General features: G+C 39.3%; 2 protein-coding genes across 2 annotated transcripts; one reads left to right on the top strand and one right to left on the bottom strand.

Annotated features, from left to right (window-relative positions):
- The first annotated feature begins 1,783 nt into the window (after positions 1-1,783).
- LOC110061535 (vacuolar protein sorting-associated protein 4B-like) lies at positions 1,784-16,283 on the top strand. Its single transcript, XM_020768366.2, has 14 exons — positions 1,784-1,923; positions 2,105-2,216; positions 3,152-3,302; positions 4,168-4,247; positions 4,510-4,629; positions 5,930-5,967; positions 6,616-6,734; positions 7,511-7,659; positions 8,405-8,486; positions 9,931-10,062; positions 10,183-10,270; positions 13,236-13,302; positions 14,321-14,394; positions 14,897-16,283. Exons 1-14 carry the CDS (start codon positions 1,903-1,905, stop codon positions 14,996-14,998), a joined length of 1,335 nt encoding a protein of 444 aa, XP_020624025.1. The 5' UTR covers positions 1,784-1,902; the 3' UTR covers positions 14,999-16,283.
- LOC110061497 (doublesex- and mab-3-related transcription factor 3-like) lies at positions 15,824-19,462 on the bottom strand. The gene is made up of 2 exons (XM_020768332.2): positions 19,068-19,462; positions 15,824-18,682 (listed from the first exon to the last, which is right to left on the bottom strand). The coding sequence occupies exons 1-2, from the start codon at positions 19,330-19,332 to the stop codon at positions 18,207-18,209; spliced, it is 741 nt and encodes a 246-aa protein (XP_020623991.1). The 5' UTR covers positions 19,333-19,462; the 3' UTR covers positions 15,824-18,206.
- Positions 19,463-19,806: the final 344 nt, after the last annotated feature.

The raw sequence follows: 19,806 nt of genomic DNA, 5'->3' as shown, positions 1-19,806 counted from the left end.
CAATTTTCATTCAATCGCAATTTTTTGACTTACTACGCATGCGCTGCATTTAACTGGGTTCTTTCGGTAACAAAGAAAAAGCTGAGAATTGCTGGGTTCTTTGCATCATTACCTTTTCTAACATATCTTTCTAGTAAAAGACTACAGCCATCAATACACTGGGTTCAATTATAGAGAAAAATAACGCAGATAGTGCAGGTGTTGAGTAAATAAAATGATCGCTGTATTGGCGGCATGTTTGTTTTTTTGCAATCCTTGTGCGCGCGCTGAATTGCATCAGCAAAAGCGCGCGCGAAAACTGTGTTCGGCCACCTTAAGTTGCGTGGACGTTTATCGGCAGAGTTTTAGACAGTTTCCAGTGAGCAGTTGTTGTGCCTTTTAGAGAGTTTTTTGCCGTTTAGAGTTAACCGTTTTACCAATTTGGAGTGTTTTGGTCGAGTACCGTTTCCGTTTACCGCTAACGAACAATCACTATGTAGTAGGGGGTTTTAGCAAAACACGACGGCGACGGCGACGAGAGCGTCACCAAACAAAAGGTTTAATGAGCAGAACAATGGTTCTGCACTTGCGTTCTGAATTTTGGTACATTTCTTTGCCGTCCTCCGCAAAGCAGCAACGTGAAATGACCAAGTTCTACTTTTCTAATGGTTCTTCCCTTATTTCACATATCGCGAGCTACTCAGGACACAGTGGTTGTTTACCATTTACTCGAAAAAACCGGTTGGTCGACAGTAGTGGTAAATGGAACGCGTCAAATCCCGAATGGAAATCTCCACGGGGGTACGTTCGGTCCATTTCCACGACTTTTTCCCGGAAGATAGGACCAAAGGCGATCCAAGCCAAAAGGTTTGAAACTAGTAAAAACTAGCAAATGGAACGCACATTTTCCATTCGGAAATTCCGTTTGGGAATCTTGATCTACCTTTCAAAAAATCCCGTTTTCCCGAGAAAAATTCCGTTCGGGGAAACATTCCATCAGAAATTTCCGGATTTGGGGGGTATATGGTAATCAACCAGTCTTGAAGATTACGTCATAATGATGACGTAATGCCCCAAATCCTCCTCTTGCTGGCCTGGAAAACAGGTTCTTCAAGTTTTTCACAACCTCTTTCGTCGTTCCGTTCGCCGCGATCTCTTTTTTAGCTCGTATGTCACCGCTGACCGAAACGCGCGTGCTCTTGAGAAGAGATTTTCGCTTGGTGAGAAGAGGAGATATCCCAGGGATATCCCACGAATCACTCGTATTTTCTCGGTATACACACGAACCTTTAGTTTGTATACCACGAAAATACAAGTAACAAGTGGGATACCATGGTATACCACCAGAGAGCGCTATATAACTATTTTATACCATGCCGTAGAAAATACAATGGCCAAAACAATCAAAGCGACATACGCGCGTTGCATGATGGGAGGGTTGGATGTATACCGTCGAATATACAACGACTTTTCTGTATTCTGATTGGCTGTATTTTCTATGGCATAGTATAAGACCTGATATGGGCATTAAAATTTGTGTTGTTCACCCGTAGCTTCCACAGTTATCCAGTCAATTTTTGATAGCTCGCATCTACACGCCAACCCCAGGACACTCGACTCTGAATGAATGTATGAATAAATACTCTAAAGCCAAACACTAGAGAACCTGATAATGAAAGACCGAAGTTAGTTACGCATATCTATAGCAATGTATGTCTGCGCAATAAGCTGGAATAACATCATTGATTTCTCGGGAGGACATTTACGTAGACTTTAACGTGTCTTTATTTTTGGATGTTGACGCAAAGTCACGGTTTGCGGTCAGCGGTTTTCTTGGAAAGCTAGGGTAGCCATTTTAGTTACTGAGCGGAGGATCTCGTTCCTTTGCTTCATTTTCTGGGCTGTTTTGCTTCACTTGCGGGAATGTCCGGAGACACTTTAAAGGTGAATGTGCTTTTTGTTTTTCAGGAGGTGTTTTACTGGGTAGATTACCCTAGATGTCGCCTAAAGATGCGACAGAAAGTCGTGACGAGTTAAAACCTGTACTAAAACTTGAACTTATAGCGCCTTGCGAAATTATTCCCCCCTACGATTATACAATTGTTTTTGGTTGTTGTGTTTGCAGAAAGCTATAGAAATCGTCACGAAGGCTACAGACGAAGATAAGGCTGGAAATTACGAGGAGGCGCTTAGACTTTACGAACATGGAGTGGAATACTTTCTGCACGCCATTAAATGTAAGTAAGCTTAACTTAGAATTTTGTATAATAATTTCACTATTCAGTCTGTGTTTGTTTGTCGCTTTATTGAAGCCCCTTTGTAGTTCCTTGTAAACCTTGGTTCGTTAGTTCTGATCTTGTCATTGAACTCAGAGTTGTCATTTCCCGAAGAATATAGTGAACGAAACTCAATTGGCTAAACTTCTTCCTGTCTGTTTTCCTGTCGAAAATCAGGAAGGGGGCATGGGTTAAGAAGAGGAAGGTTTGAATCAAGAGAAGGGTGTGATGCACACAGCCAGGGAAACACACTGTAGACTTTTTATTTGTTTTGGAAGATATTCACAATTGTCAAAATAATCTAATTAAAATAATGTATCATTAGGTATGAACTGGCCAATCAGCTGCTTTGTTGTACAGGTGTAGGTCTGACAGACGATTTTAAAATTTCAAATAAATGTCCAGTCAGGTTTTTCTCATCTTGCCCCAACCTCTTATCGTCCTTCCTCCTTTTACATTTGATGTCATGACAATAAATGCTTGTTGGGTCATGAGATAAACACTGACTGGAAGCAGTTTATTAATTAAAAACATACATGTAACCCTTCACTTGAGACTCTTTATTTACTGCAAACTTACTGTTGTATATTTTTCTCTTTTTTTGTTCATTTATTTTTAAGCTAAGCTTAGCAATATGTGTATGGTGCTCCAAAGTAAGTTTGGGAATCACAAAAGAAAGAGAGCCATTTTCAGACAATCATTGATTGAAGCAATTTTCATCAAAAGTGTGTAAACATTTGGGCAGGAGAGCATTTGTATAAATCATACAGGACTGTATTAATATCAAGAATTTGGTGGCTGAATACAAAATACAGGGTTCTGCTTACTTCAGGGACATGATGCTCTTGCTTGAGAGAACTGATCAACTCAAACTGACTTCTTTTTTGCAACTGTAGATGAAGCCCATGGAGAGAAATCTAAAGAGAGTATCAGACAGAAATGTGTCCAGTACCTCGAACGAGCTGAAAAGCTGAAGCAGTATGTAAAAGGAAAAAACAAAAAGAAGCCTGTGGCATCTTCTGGAGGAGGAAAAGAAAGCAGCAAAGGGTCTGTACTTGTAACTCAATTTTGCATGTGTTTGATCAATACATTAAAAAGTAAACAGGTAATGAGTATTAGAGTAATCATCACCTCAGTATTGAGAGAACGTTATTATTGTTGGAGCAGGTGGCAGATTATGCCATCTTTTCCAAGAGACTCAAAAGTACATGTATAGTGTGGCAAAGTTGCTAGCCAAGGTACATTTACCTGGAGAGCACTGGTAATTTGCACCTTCCATAACCCTGCACCTGAGAAGGAAATGTTAAACTTTTATTTAAATTGATGTCAAAAGAATTACTTCTATAATTTCTTATTGACATTTCAAAGCTGAAAATGTAGCTTTAAAGAAATGCAATCTGCGGATAGAGCAGCCAAACTTGATGTAAATATTAAGTAAGAGACATGATGTTACAATTTTTTTGTGTGTAGATGCTGATAAGTACATGGCATGTTTGTCAGAATTGAGTTGTAGAAAAGATTGAAGGACAGGATGTAGCTGTACTATGTATTTTACCAAAGATATACATGTATGATTGATTGCAATACTTTTAGAATGTTGAGTGGTTTCAAATGGATCCGTGTTGACTATAAATTACTTGGGAAATTTTAGAACCAATTAAACCTTTAATCTTAGAATACAAGGGGCATTGTCATTGATGTTTACATGTTCCAGAATGTAAAGAGCTTCTTATGAGAGTTTAAAACTATTAGTGTGTTTGTAGCTGGGTCACTGGGACCATGAAGAAATAACCATTTATGAGAAGCATTGGCCTATGAGAAGTGTTCTTTAGCAGTTGTTCGACTGTACAGTAGCTGAGTTGATTTGTATTCATGAGCATGATCCTGATACATGTATGTATTTCCTTCTTAGTGGTAAGGATGGTAAAGATGAGAGCAGTGGTGATGAAGATGAAGATGCAGAAACAAAGAAACTTAGGGGGCAGTTAAACAGTGAGTAACAAGCCGGTAGTTGTTTTATAAACACAAGCACAGTACTTAGTGTATATGTTAAAAACACACATGGAAAGTTGCACGTGCATATTACTGTTTATGCACACCTGTATAACCCTTTAAGCCCCAATAGTGCCATGTGGCACAAGATGTTATAATAAGCTTAATATTTGGCCAATATCGTTTCAGTTGCCAGTTACCCACTTGTGTACCATAAGCTTACTGTCATAGTTTTCTGTTGATGATGTTTTTTTAATCTCAGGTGCCATTGTTATGGAGAAACCCAATGTTCAGTGGTCTGATGTTGCTGGCTTAGACTCGGCAAAGGAAGCTCTAAAGGAGGCTGTTATTCTTCCAATTAAATTCCCACACTTATTTACAGGTGATTTACGTGTATGAAACAAATACGATACCAGCTTAATCATAGCAATAACAAAATTCCTTAGAGCCACCTAAAATTTTTGAAACATTAGGGTGGTTCTGAACCCCCCCCCCCCCCCCCCCCTTCCACAGAATTTTCTTAACTTTGCAGAAGGTTTCACTTATCATGCTTATCACAGTTTGATAATAAACCTGGGTCAGCGAGCATTTTTTTTATTTATAAGCAATTAAATCTAAACTCAAAGGGTGTTACACTGCATTTCAGGGCTGCATTGTTGTTATGGTAACTTGTTATACAAAAAGGGTGATCACATTTTGAGCAATGATTGGGTATTTGTGTGCTACCATTATTTTGAGAGTCATAGTATTGATCCATTGAAGTATAAGTGTCAGAAAGAGATGAACACTATTGTCAGCCACCCATTTAAGATTAGGTACATGTATGTAAGTAGGTCAGTTGAGATGTAGGTTAGGGTTTTCTACCGTTACTTTTGTACACTACAGTGTATTAAGATGGAATCCACCAGACGTTTGAGTAACAAGTGGACAAAAACCTAGTACCAAGATTATTTACATCGTATTGCAAACTTCTGTATGACTGTTTTAAAGATCTTCTCAAAAAAATCATTTCTAGCAACACCAAATGTTGAAAACGAATGTTGAACTTTGTATGAAACACTTGAAAGTACTGGTGAAATGAAACTGATGAGGAAATTTTGCGTGTGTTTGCACAAGTTCTCTGAACTTTGAAATTCAGTTTCTCTCATTCCCTTAAGAAATTGCTTTCGGTGTTATTTCAGGCAATTATTCATGTATTTACCTTTAAGAAAATGTAAAAATGACTGTAAAATACTTAAAATTATTCTGGTACCAGATTTTTGTCCACTAAAACCTGAAATTGCTTGATTTTCTATCAGATTTTGTCTTAATTTGTTAATGTCCTGATTCCCGAAACAACTTGGGATAAAGTTGTATCAAACCCAGCTCTGCTCCTGCTTTGAGGATCTAATTTGTGTTTCTCATTAATCCTTTCCCCACCAAGGAGGTATAATAATTATATACATGTATGTGCTAAGTGGTGTAGGTTGTGTCACCCAACCACTGAGGGAGTATGTAAGTCCTCAAACAAAATACTATGCCGAGAGCCCTGTTGTTTGTGGTGGCTATATATTATCAATCATTCACAGTCTTTTGGCAAAATACAATGTAATCATTGTAGTCACCTGGAGATGGAGAGGGTGTTTAACTCTTGTATCCAAGGGGTTAACGTTTATATTGACACAACTGTTATACATTTTTAGGGAAGCGTAAACCATGGAGTGGAATTTTGCTTTATGGGGTAAGACATCTGAGCCATGTATCTACAGTCTCGTTTTGTTGTTGTTGTTTTAAATCCAGAGCTATCATATATGTTTGACTTGTGATATAAAGTTATGACTAGTAAATGGTTTTAACCTGTACAGTGTACTCTAACCCTGCCAAAAAATGTCAAAGGAATGTACATTATTATTATAAGCTTACATATAGGATATATTACACAGTAGGTACTAAAATCCCTTTGTTTTTACAATGTAACTTGACCCCTCAATATCAGAGAGTATGAGTTGCAGATTTAGTGTGGTTAGGGTGGTACTGGTTAGTTAGTGTGTTCAATTCCAGGTTCAGTGTTCCAGGTTTGAGCCCTGTTGGGATCATTGTGCAGTGTGTTCTTGAGTAAAGAAACTGTTGCCTCATATTGCCCCTCTCAAACTAGAGTGTAAATGGTTGGGGCAACTGGTAATCTTTGAGGCAATTGTGTTAAAGTAGATTTGATCCCTGATACTGTTTGGCCAGTTCTTTCAGGATGTGCTTGTAATAGACTATCCGACTCAGTTGTTTTCAAAACTTTCCTCAGCCAGAGGACCACACTTGACAAGGCACTGTTGTTCTTGGATTCAAACCACGTACCATTTTACAAAGTATTGATCAATCTTCATTTTCTTGTTAGCCTCCTGGCACAGGAAAATCATATCTAGCAAAGGCTGTGGCAACTGAAGCAAACAACTCCACATTTATATCTGTGTCATCATCTGACTTGGTGTCCAAATGGCTTGGAGAAAGTGAAAGGTACAGTTTGAATTACTACTGTTGATATACACTCAGTTGTTATCTCTTTCTCAAGTATGCACAAACCCTTCTCCATTGTCCTTACATTGTGCAGTAGTCTTGTGATTGTGTGATGGTATTGCACCCAACCTTCCAATTGTGGACAAATTTGTTTTTTACAATAACTGTCTAATTTCTCATGCGCTGATTGGCTCATTTTTATCATCAATAAGAGTACAGACAGATAAAATTTTAATTTATGCAAGTTCAACTTTCAGCTGTCAAACTGTCAACTTTTTAACCAATGAGATTTTATGGACTTTTTTAAGTAGCCAATCAAAAAGCGAGAAAAGCTATTGACAGTGTTTGCATCATTTTGAATAAAATTCACTTACATGTATCTTTGTTTGTGGCAATTTTACGGTGTCTTTTCCCCTCACTTATTCCCAGCATTTGACCATTTTGGGGTCTTGTTATTGTAAAAAACAAATTGACATCAGTTTTTTTATGCATCTGTCCACTTATTGGTGACAAATTTTGTCCTAACATTGTGAAAGTTTACTGCAGAACCACTTGCTTGGGGTTCATGGTTCCATAGCCACCTTGAAAATGTTATGAAGCAATTTATCATCAATAAGAGGACAGACACATAAAAAACTGACATCAATTTGTTAATTGGAAGTACTCTGAAATGAGTTAATAAGTCATCTTCAGAAGTCTTTCCACACCCAAGGGTTGTGGGATTTCTTGTGGATGGAAAGATACTGTAGATAAAATCTATTTGAATTGTTTTGCAGGCTTGTAAAACAACTGTTTGAGCTAGCACGTGATAATAAACCAGCCATTATCTTCATTGATGAAGTGGATTCCTTGTGTGGCTCCAGAAGTGAAAATGAAAGTGAATCGGCAAGAAGAATAAAAACAGAGTTTCTGGTTCAAATGCAGGGTATGTTTGGTTTGTTTTGTGGAGTTGTGGTAAAAGCTCTGTGAAAATGCTTATCTTGGATGTAATAGCATATTTATTGAATACAAGAGGCAGCATATTACATTTTAAACACTGAGAAGACAGTTCAAATATTTTCGGTGAAACTTTAAGTGTTTGGATACTAAGGAGTAAACTGAGAAATAAAAGTGTTTAACCTTGATAAATGAATCAATTTTACTGAGTTTGAGAATGTCCTTGACTTGAAGTAAAAATATACCAATAAGCAGGGGTTCCTAAGGCATACATGTATACACTGTAGACACGTATTCAAAATGAAGAAAACTCTCTTTACTTTGTGGCAAGCTGAACATGTCAAGCCATTGAAAACAACAATGAGCTGTTAAGAAACTAGGAAACAATACGTCAGCTCATTAATACTAACAAGGCATATGCCAGTACACTGTATACACAAATGTACACGCATACAATGTTTTTGCATTTTTGGCTGATGCAAATTATGCGGATCTTTTGGTTCACTGATATCTGAGCTGTATTTTATGTTTACAAAGCCTCATTTAAAATAGTTATTACTTCACAACCAAACAGAGTGTGTGTCTTATGGTTACTGTCCATTTAGTGCCTTCCTTCCAATGAGATGCCCTCCCACCTCCTCCCTCCTCCTCCCCCCCCCCCCCCCCCCTCAACCCTTCCACACCCTCCCCGCTCATTAGATTAACACTCAATGTATTCTGTTTCTTCACTTAAGGTGTTGGTGTTGACAATAAAGATGTACTTGTGTTAGGGGCCACTAACATTCCATGGACTCTCGATTCTGCCATCAGGAGAAGGTACAGAATCCATGATTTTTCAGTTTTAATTCATTAACTTCTGGTGATTTCACTCCTTCGTGCATATCATGACTTCGTTCACTCTCCTAAATCAAACCTTGAGTAATGTGCAAGGTGCTTCTAACTTTTAAATCTGTTGATGAAATCCCACTGTGTTTCCACCCAAATGAAAGCTATTGAGCAGTACATGTACTTTCAAGTGGTACACTTTACAGTATTCCACTGTATAATGTGGTTCTAACTTTCAAGTCTGTAGATGAAAGGTACATGTTCCCTTAGCTACATGTAATGTGTGACAATTTAAATGAAAGCTATTGAGCAGTACTTTCATGTGGTACTGTTTATTTTGCTGTACAAGGTGGTTATAACTTTAAAGTTTGTATAAAAAAAGCCCTAGTATGTGATCATTTAAGGGCCCATTAACCGATTTATGCGCGCGCTCGCGCGTGTTGGTAAGGAGGTGAAATTTCACTTCCGGTTACTTACGTCAGCCTGAGCGCACAAAATAAAAATAACTCAATAACTTCCAAATTCGCTCAAATTTTAGATGTTTTTCTTTGTGTTTCACAAATTGCAAAATAAAAAAAGTACAAGCAAAGACAAAAAAAGAGAAAGACAGAAAACTAAGAGCAATAGAAAGAGAAAAACTACCTCTGTGTGGCTTTGTTTGATCTTACCGAAGTGAGCTGGAAGGGTAAATTGCGCACGCGCTGATAGGGTAACTTCCAATATATATCGGGCGCACTTCCGGTTTCTTTAAATGCTAAAGGAAACGCGGTGTTTCCTTAAATCCAGCCTTTTTTGACGGATTTCGATTAAAACCAACGTTGGAAACATAGCTATGCATTCCTTGTTTTTTTCAGAAAATTACGAACTTTTTAATATTTTGAAATTCTCTCAAAATCTGACCTTTTAGAAATGAAACAAAATCGATGCATAGCGTAATGAGGATTTAAATTAAAATATTAAATCAATGAAAAAAATTCCGATAAAGTAATTTGCCTGGGAGCCTTTGCGTTTTTTCAGTATTAGTCACATGACCATGGGCGTGGCCTGATGACGTCATCACTAGTGTTGCTGGTCATGAAAAAGTTAAAACACATGAAATAACTCTGAAGTGACTAAAAATGACGAGGTTATATGAGAATAAATTTTCCCTAGCAACGGCTCGAAAAGATCGGTTAATGGGCCCTTAAACTAAGCTATTCGGATTCTTTCTTTTGATACTGTTTAATGTGGGTGCACAGACGATGAGTTATGCTTTCTACATATAGCTTATAATACTCACCATGTCTAATTTATTTTCTTGAACTCTCTGGGGAGAAGTTTACTTTAAACAAAGACTTCTTCAGAGTTGTTTGGGTCTTTCATTACGGATTAAAATATGTTAGAAATAAACATCTGCTGTGGATTGAAGTATCAAAATCTTGAAAATGTTTTGTAGATTTGAGAAGAGGATCTACATTCCCTTACCGGAAGCATCAGCAAGAGTGAAGATGTTTGAACTGCACATGGGAAACATCAAGCATTGTATACAGTCAACACAGTACAGAGAACTAGCAGAGAAAACTGACGGGTTAGTCTAGTTCCAAGTTGATGGATTTCTGTGTGTGTTGATCAATTGTCATTGGCAGGCACTTCTTGCCTCGTCTAATGGTCAGTTATTAATTGTGCCCATGTCTTGTTTTGGCATCAGGTATTCTGGCGCAGATATCAGTATAGTAGTACGTGACGCCATGATGCAGCCGGTCAGAAAAGTTCAACAAGCAACGCATTTTAAAATGGTTTGTATAATCATATCTTATACAGTACATGCATATCCTAATTCTGATCAACTGCCCGTCTGCTGTTTGTTTTGCTTGATGGCAAAATAATATAGGTGCACAGCTGTAGCCGCGAAAGGAATGGGGAGGAGAGGTCCCTTCTTTCTCTTACTCCCTGCAAACTGATGAGAGTGTTTGTTGCTGTTGTTGTTGTTGTTTTTAACCTAACATCAATTCAGTCCTGGAGACATCATTGGAAATCTATTGAAACTGTCCGGGAGAAGTTCGTTAAGATTCTTATTATCAAATTTTGTTATCCAAAGTCTTCGGAAATCCCACACATATTTGGCGAGACTTTGAGGTCTTCGCGAAGCTGCCAAGTTTTTTGATTTCTTCAGGTGTTTGGTTTGGTGGCGTGATTATACCGATGTGCCTTTCAAACTGCAGACGTTTTTTTGCACCACCAGTGTCCAACTCCAAAGCAGTGTCCTTTCTCTGGTAGTGTGATTTGTGAAATAGATTCTTAATCACGTGACCTAATTCTTCAAAAAATGAGTCCTTGGAAGCAAGCTGAAAAACGCCAGGAATTCCGCAAAATTTGGATTTTAAGTTTTTTTGTTAAGTAATACAGCCTATTGCTCACTAAGTTTCTTTTCGTTCTGTGTCTGATGTGCACTGACTATAAGATGTTGTTTCGCGGGTGAAATAAAACCACTTAGGGACCGTTCATTTTTTATGAGGGAGGGGGGGCTGGTGGGATTTGGGAAGCACCATTTAAAAATCGCATGACCCCCCCTCAGCTTACCAATTTTTTCACATGGCCCCCCCTTATAGCGGTCATTTTTTGGGATGACCCCCCCCCAAAAAAAAAAAATTGAACAAACAATATTTAGATTTCAACTTTTTTAATATTTCTCTATTATCCCCCTACTTCACGTTATTGTGCTCACTATGAAGACAATATTTACAATCTCTATACGACAGAGAGCTGTTGTTTAAAAAACAAATCAAAAGAAAGAGAAGTCAATTTCGGATCTCCTAGTTATGGCTCGCCCTGAGCGTGTGGCATTTGGCCTCTCATTGGCATCTTCCTCATCTGAATTGATGAATGCAAGAATGACGTCTCTTGTGTCATCTTCTCCCCCAGAGTCAATGGCATCACTGTCATACTCATCATTGTCACTTTCATCCGTTTCACTGCTGTCAGCACTTGCCCTGTTGTCATTTTGTGTCAATGTCCTGGCATTTCTCAGTGTTGGTTGGCCAGCTCTGAGAGGACTCTTCTGCTACAAGCATGAATGTCTTACAATTGCCTTTACTTTCTCACTCTTGCTGCTTTTCAAATGCTGCTTCAGCCCGTGGTGGTTTGAGTACTTGTTTAGTTCTGGAACACGTAGCTTTTTAAGCTTGGTTAGATCTTCGCACAACTCAGTCCAAGGATAATCCTCCTTCCTACTTAACTTTGCCTTTTCTTCTGCTCTCTTTTTCCTTTTAAATTCCAGCACTTCAAGATGCTGAAGATAATCCACCACAAACTTCGATTTGACAATAAACTTATCTGCAAATAGAGCAACGCTCTCTGGGTCAGATAAAACCAGCCTGCCACTTCCATGCTCTTTCTTCTTTATATTGTTAATCCAATCGGGGAAAGAGCGCATTACTACATGAGCATCATGAAAGAGGCTCGTTCCAAAATGCGCAATAATGGCGAAAGCGACGAGTCGTTTAAGAAAAGGTTTACAGCTGAACGATGCAGGCAGTTTGACATCTTACATGCAAAAGAAGCAATTTTTCTAGGTGCGGATGGCTGTTCAGAAAGGGCGACTGAGTTTTTCATGCAAGGGTACCAGTTGAAGCCCATTGATGGAAGAAAACTGAACTTCTCCATCAAAGAGCACAGAGCAATGGTGGAAAAGTTGAATGTCATATTGAAAGATGTAAAGGAACACGATTCCACACTCTTTCAGTCCCATGGGCTTGCTTTAAAGCAGGGCGAAGAATTTGCCCACAGTTTAAATGTAAAACAGATCAAATGTACAGAAACTAAGTTGACGAAGGTCACGCAGGACATGGAAGAACTAGAAAATGAGAAGAGCAATTATAACAGCATATTCAAAGGCATACTCAAACAGCACATCAACAAAAGGAGAAGGAAAAAAGAAAACCGCAGAAAGTCTAATGAAAGAAAGAAGAAGCGGACTGAAAACAACGTCCAACGAGTTTATGGAATCTGTGTTGAAAACCCGCTAGGAAATGATCTTCCAGAATGCCTTGTGTACCCTCCTAGAACGGCCGTCCCGGAAGAGTGTCTTAAAGTCACGTCGATATTTAGAAGAGATGGGCCATACATCGCACAGCTCTTGGAAGGGAATTATTTCACCGATGCTGCAAGCAGCAGAATCACCACCAACCTTGAGCGGAAAGTCAGAGATTATGTTTACACCTTCATGTACCCTGAAGAGTACACTCTGACGGAAAGCATTGCTGCTTCTTGCAGCATTGGTGAAAGAGACTCCCATAACAGCACAAGCGGCGACGAAGAACTCGACGACAGCGGAGATGAAGATGAGTGCCAGTGAAAGTTGCATTCGAAAATAACAGTGTTAAATACCTCTTTTCAGTAGCTACAAATGCTTTTTGTCGCCAAACGTTTTTTTAAAGCAGAAGGAAAGTTTGTAATAAATTTATATCCTTCCTTCTATGTTTATTCTATAGCAATTTTTTTGATATTCAAACATTATGCCATTTTAAAGTTTTACTAAAATATTTCACGTGACCCCCCCTTTTTCCCTTATTTTTTTGGGATGGCCCCCCCTCGAAGGCCATTTTTTTTCGCATGCCCCCCCCCCCCAAATCCCACCAGCCCCCCCTACCTTATAAAAAATGAATGGTCCCTTAACTATACCTGTCAAATAGCTAAAGTGTTAGGTCAAACTGAGGCAGTATTGAATGTTGAGCGAGCCTGTTGGTTTTCTTGTCTTGTCAGGTGAGGGGACCCTCTCCACAAGACCCAGACCTCATACTGGATGATCTATTAACTCCGTGTTCACCAGGTAGGAGCGGTGTCCTGCATTGAAAGCGTAAATCAGATTAAATCCTGAATGTACGCATTGCTTGCCTATGCTCTGTAGACGGCAGAACAGCGAGTGTCAGTTGCTCTAGAACGTTGATGATCAATCCCTTCAAGCGCACAAGCAATGCTGGTAATACTGATTTTCCAGTGGTTATCTGTCGTAGAGATGATTGCGTGTCTGATTTTGGGGGCCACTAGCGCTTTGTTGGACAAAGTGAACTGATTACGTAATCCCTAATCGGATTCTGTGTGATAAATATCGGAACTTATCACATGACTGACAAATTTTTTTAATTGTGATTGACTGATAGCAGGCCAATTTATCTTTAATTTTTAATCTGCACTGCGCGTTAAAGCGCGCGTGTTCGCAATTTTCTCAGCCATATGCAGTAATAAATAAGTAATCGTCTGATAGCTTGTGCAATTAGGATCCACACTATACATGAATGATATCGCAAAATTCTCTCAAATTGCGCACACCTGAAGGCTCGTGTAATTTTGGGAGAATTTTCAAGTAATATATCATACCATAGTGATCATACACGGGAGACCGTCTTTCATCGGGATATCCAAACACAGGGAAGAGGAAACACTCTCTGGAGTGTTTGATATATCTTCTCAATCGAAACGAAAAGCAAGGAGTAAACAGACAAGTAAAATCTATGCTAATTGAGACCGAGTATCCAAACCTCCTTCATGGTTTTGATTTTCTTTGTTTTAACTTGATTATTTATTAATGAGTTTGAGAATTATCTCGCGTAACTGTGTGAATGCTTGGATAGCACCATTCAGTAGATAAATTGCTATCCAGGGGATAAACGTTGAGGAGACAAACCGCGCTATCCATGGGATAGTGATTTGTTCATTGGATAGCGGTATCCATGCTTTGAACAACCGGGCCTGTTCGACAAAAGTAAACCAACATTGCTGGGACTCTCTCGGTCGATGCATAATCCTTAAATCAAAATCTTGACGAAAATTTCTTTTCTCTTTTGTAGGGGAACCCGGAGCGCAGGAAATGACGTGGATGCAGGTGCCAGGAGACAAGTTACTAGAACCTGTCGTTAATTTGGTAATCAAGCATTTCTTCTTATCTAACTGTAGCAACCTGACAGACATTTTTTTATTTCCGTTCTCGTCCTTACACGCGACACTCTTCGGAGATTTACATTGTACAGATCCTCTTGCAGGAAGAAAAAGTGCATCATGTAACGTGTTGACTGTGTTTTTTTTGTTTGTTTGTTTGTTTTATGAATCACAGTAATGGAGTGTCAATGCAGAGTTTTTGTCCTTATTTGTAGAGTAATAGAAGTTTACACAGACTGATAAAAACATTGAGGTAGTTTGGGAGAAACTATTCAAAGCTAGGTAGACTTTTGAACGCTTCCAAACTTTTTCTCTGTACTTGCATTCAGTTTTGTCAACAAGCATATCACTTTCTATTTCTTACATCAATTGCCTAGTGTTCAAAGAGTGTTACTCAAGCCTGCCGACCTAGCACAACAGTTTCTTTGGAAGCCATTCTTTCTTTTTCCTTATAATGTTGAGATTGTTCTCATTGCATCTTTTTGTAGACGGACATGCTGCGATCATTGGCGACTTCCAAACCTACAGTGAATTCTGCAGACCTGAAAAAGTTCGAGGACTTCACCAGAGATTTTGGGCAGGAAGGATAGAGAAAGGGAGTCTGGAAACCAATGCCGCTCTCTCTTGTTTATTTCTTCGGCTCCAAAAATAATGAAACTAATCATAATTTGTCTTCTGAATAGCTGATTGTATGTCAATGTAAACTATGAAGATAATTTCTGTTTTTGCCTCTTCCGTCTTGTGAATGAAGAGATTTACATTTAATGCAAGAACGCTTTTACTGTAGAAATATGTTTAGTATTGTTAGTCGCGAAAAGTAGACGTAGTTTCTAAGTTAGAAAGTTCCACAGAAACGGTGAGCCAACCACAACGGTAGCAATAAAAACGAGAACTTCACGAAACAAAACATGGACCGTCAATTGCTTTGCACGTGCGTTGTAAATCTTGGTACATTTTTCGACCGTCCTCTAGAAAACTGCAACATGAAATTGACCAAATTCTGTGTAGTGTGGAACGCGTCAACCGTGACAATAAATTTTTCATGTTTCCAGTTTGATTTCAGCAGTGCGTTTATAGATTCATTTGGAGATTAGTGCTGACGGCAATAGCTAGACACGCTAAATTTAGATGGTCGAGTAAAGTATTTTACACTATACAACAACATATTCAAACACTCACGTGGCCAGCAGCCATGCAAACTTATTGGACCAATGGTATGTGGATATTGTGTGGCACGATATTGTGAAAATTTTGAACGACATTTTATAGTATTAAACTACATATGAGGCTAAAGGCTCTTGAAAGTGTCAAATAGTAGCTGGTTTACTAAACGTTTCGGGCTTAGCCCTTCTTCAGTCTGAAACGTTTAATAAACCAGCTACTATTTGGCACTGTAAAGAATCCTCAGCCTCACATTTAGTTTATCGTCATAGTGTCACACATAATATGAGTTTTTTTTTTGTTCATTTCTACTGATTTTATATTGTTCCTTTCTTGGCCCTATGACTGAAGTAACTTGGACGGCTTGAGCGACTCCAGTATGGGAAGTTTCCAATATAGCTACCAACTTTTCTACTACTGCCTGAAAGTAATGTTCACTCCGACCCACAATTAATATTTTCTTCTTTATTAAACGACACATTTGTATGGCGTTGGAAAACTACCCAAATAACGCCCGTTTGCTCGGCGGTTGGTATGTATAAGGTGCTGTTTTTGAAACAACATATAATGCACCAAACATGACGTCACGTGTAAACGATATTCAGTATAGGTCTAAAATGAACCTTTATTTTTATCTCATCCTGGCAGTCTTTAATGTTGTACAGATATAATTTAGGCCATCCAATGTTTCAATAAATCAGTAAACTGTTAAAAGGCGAGTTTTGCTTTCACAGGATGGTTTTTCTTCCTTTCATTTTTGCCTACAAAGAACTCATATGCTACGCTTTGGACACATTAAACTGTTTCATTCGTGACCTTTTGTTAGTAGTTACTTTGCAGCAAAAGAAAATTTTGACAACAAACATATAAACTCGAAAATGCGCAAACCGAATTAGCGCGGCGGAATGAGCAAGAATATAAATAAGCCTCTCGCTCGCACAAGTGCCTCACGACTCCACTGGTAATTCAGAAAATGCTCCAAGACCTGGTTACATGAAGAGTTGTTTCTGCATGATAGGAGAGTTACCCTGTATATACCCCGCGCCATTTTGAGCGTATATAATGAAAAATGGTAAGTTGATTGGTTCGGTCGTCGAGGATAACCTTCTCCATCAGTGCTACTCGTCTTAAAATTTCGTTGACGAGTAGCCCTCCGTTTCGCCGACCACGTGACCAAAAGAAACGGAGATTCTGGGGACGAGAATGGGATGACCCTCAAGGTTTTGAGCGCGATCGATATGCCGTGACTTGCCCCTCCTCGACGAACCAAACATAGTGTCTGGAGGGGAAAACGAAGGCTTGCCCCTCCGTTCCTCGAAGTGAATGACCCACCAGCTAATGTCACCGTAGTTCCCGAGCCGACTTTTTCACATCTCGTATGAACAGTTCGCTGCTTTTTTTTTTTTTTTTTTACAAAGAAATGGCTGAAATGCAAAAAAAGTCCCCGCTCGGGTTGCCCGGTATGGTGGGTTACCCTACGACTAGGAATAACATGTCTGCATATCAAAGCCCTACCCTCTATTCAGTCTCTCTCAGTACTTGTAAAGCATGCATGCGTGTCAAACATGTATTAACAGATAATGCTGCACGCTAAATTTAACTTACTGAAGGCGCTTATTACACTTGACTACCTCAACTGAAAGTGGCAAAAGAAATTGATTGTCGAGGCGTCGTGGCACATTACCTGAAAGAAAAAACTTTTCATTGTGAACATAGGTGGGGCATTTTCACTCCTTTCTAAGCCCCGCCGTTGGAATTCGTATACACAACCTCACCACACCTTTGGGCATTGACTTGAACTTCCTGAAAACAAATGCCTAAAGAATATCCAGAGGGATGATTGGTCTTAAAATTGACAGAGCCATTGTGCGTCTATCAAAAAAACTTAAAGATGTCATTCTCACAAAGCCCAACCACGTACTTCCTTTGTTCGGCGCGTATACTCCCTTTATGGAGTTCTTTCGTGATAGTCTTTGAGAGTGTACTGACAGATATTTCAGTACATAATAGCATAGAAAACAAAAAATATTTATATGCTTCGAATTTTAATAAAACAACGATGTTATAGCTTTGATCGTGGCTGGTTTTGTTGAAGGTGAAGATTGTGACAGCCGGCGCCATGTTGCCAAGTTGTGCAAGTTATCGTCTCGGTCCCCTTCAGTTGAGGAGAAAGTCTTTAATAAATGGCACTACAACTAGACTTAAAAGACTGCATTCTAAAAATACAACTCAACCACGATTAAACGTGCCTTTTTAACGCAAATTCCATCATGAATTTGGTAGAGAAGATCTGGCGGCGTCTTTTCGTATTGCCTACCTGAATAAGTGGGTTTTTATCAGTTTGGCTGAGCAACTTTAGACTATTAAGAAATGTAACTCATTTAAAACTAATGTTCACATTGATTTACGGAAATAGGCGGAGAATTGTTCTGCACCAAAGGAATATTAAAGTACAATGAGTTTACTAAATTTACAAACGACTTGAGTTCTCCATGAAGAGCTTTTTCACATAATAAATCTTTAAATACTTGAAAACATCAAAAAAGATCTGAAACCTAACCACTAAGACAACATGAGCCCAAAAAGAGAAGGATATCATAAAAGCTTTAACATTTTCTAAACTACTTCAATAAACTTTTAACGTTTTGGTATCCCCTGTTCTGGACTTCCAAACGATGCCAGCAGCGAAGCAGCCCCCGCGGACGAAGTATGACCAAATCTACAAGAGTTGCTTTCCGTCCTCGGAGAATAGCCACAGTACTTCACAAAAGCGCTGTTATCGGACACCGTGAAACCAGGGCTGGTTGGCGGCTCGATCGGGCAGGAAGACACGCGTTGTTCAGGCCGCCAGTTGTTGTAAGAAGGAAAGCCCGTGAGCACATCTCTAGTATTCCACTGAAACTGGAAAGGAGTTGGCATGTAAGCGCTACAATTGAAGGACTGCTGCCTAGGAACGCTGAACTGTGAATGCAAAATGTTGGACACGCTCTGGATCAAGCCTCCGTTTCTTCCACTGCGATTCATAACGGCTAATTCTTTTTCGTCCTCGAGGTTTCTGTGTTCGTTGGTGAGGGCCGGTGATTCAGTTTTCACAGCGGCGAGCGAAAAATTCACTGCAAATTCATCAAAACAGCACGTTAATAGAACTATACCGCAGTGCAAGGAAAACCATTAAATGTAATACAGAAAACAATGGAGTGCAGTTAAGAAACGTTTCCCCAATGCATTAAAACAATTACGAAGTTTACAAGAATAGTATGCTTACGCAAACTTCAAATAAACAAGTGAGGACTATACAACTTGAAACAAGTTTACCAAAACTGCGTAAACATTGTTCAGCCTCTGTAAACCAAAATATCCCTTTAAAATGAAAGCCGCACTAAGTTTGCAAAGTTTTCACAGTTGACCGGAAAAGAACTTCAAATGGAAGGGTAGAATAAGATTCATGCACTTTCGGAAAAGAACAACAATCATTCGCTTACATTTCGCTTTTCTTACCTCGTCCTGGTTCGACTGGTGTAACGCAGTTAGAACGGCCTCGCTCAATATCTCTCATCTGTTTTCTCCGAAGACGAACTTGCTTTCTCATTACAACTCTTCTTTGCCTTCCCTTGACGCATGGCTGGCAGTCACAGCTCGAGAAAGGACATTGATGTTTGTGTCCCTTGGAGTTAGTTCGTACTCCGTGATTTCTACAAAGAGTACAACAAGGCTTTCGTTCCTTTCTGATGTTCATTAAATTTTCAAAAGAAGACTCCTCCATGATATTGAAGCTTTGTTTAAGTCCGAAGGTAGACGCTGGTGTAACTTTTTTCGCTCAAGGTTACGCCCTGTGGTCTAGAAATCTTGACGACACAAGCGAGACAAATCTTGCAGCGGCGCCAGGGGCGGCGCTTATAAAATCACCTACTGGCAACCCTACTGGCATATGTCAGTCTGATTGTCAGTCTGTCAGTCTGAAGTCAAAATGTCGAATATTATTGGCCCAAACAGCTTGTTCCCGTGCGCAGCACGTGCTATCTGTACGAGTGCACCTCAATTTCTGGTTTTTGAAACCTACGGGCCGATTACGGGCCTGCAAAAACAAAGCAAAAACCATATGCGGCAAGGTCTCGGTTTGAGATTATCCCGTGAAGACCTCACTCTTGGTCAATAAGTAGTTACTAATGCGGATTTGACGAGGCACAGTCAACTCCCGTTATAGCAGACACCCTCAAGACCATACTTTGATGTCCGT

This window comes from Orbicella faveolata, unplaced genomic scaffold (genome assembly GCF_042242905.1).
Source record: "Orbicella faveolata isolate gen_17 unplaced genomic scaffold, um_ofav_v1 contig_3, whole genome shotgun sequence".
Lineage (NCBI taxonomy): Eukaryota > Metazoa > Cnidaria > Anthozoa > Scleractinia > Merulinidae > Orbicella > Orbicella faveolata.
This window is presented reverse-complemented; position numbering and strand designations above follow the sequence as displayed.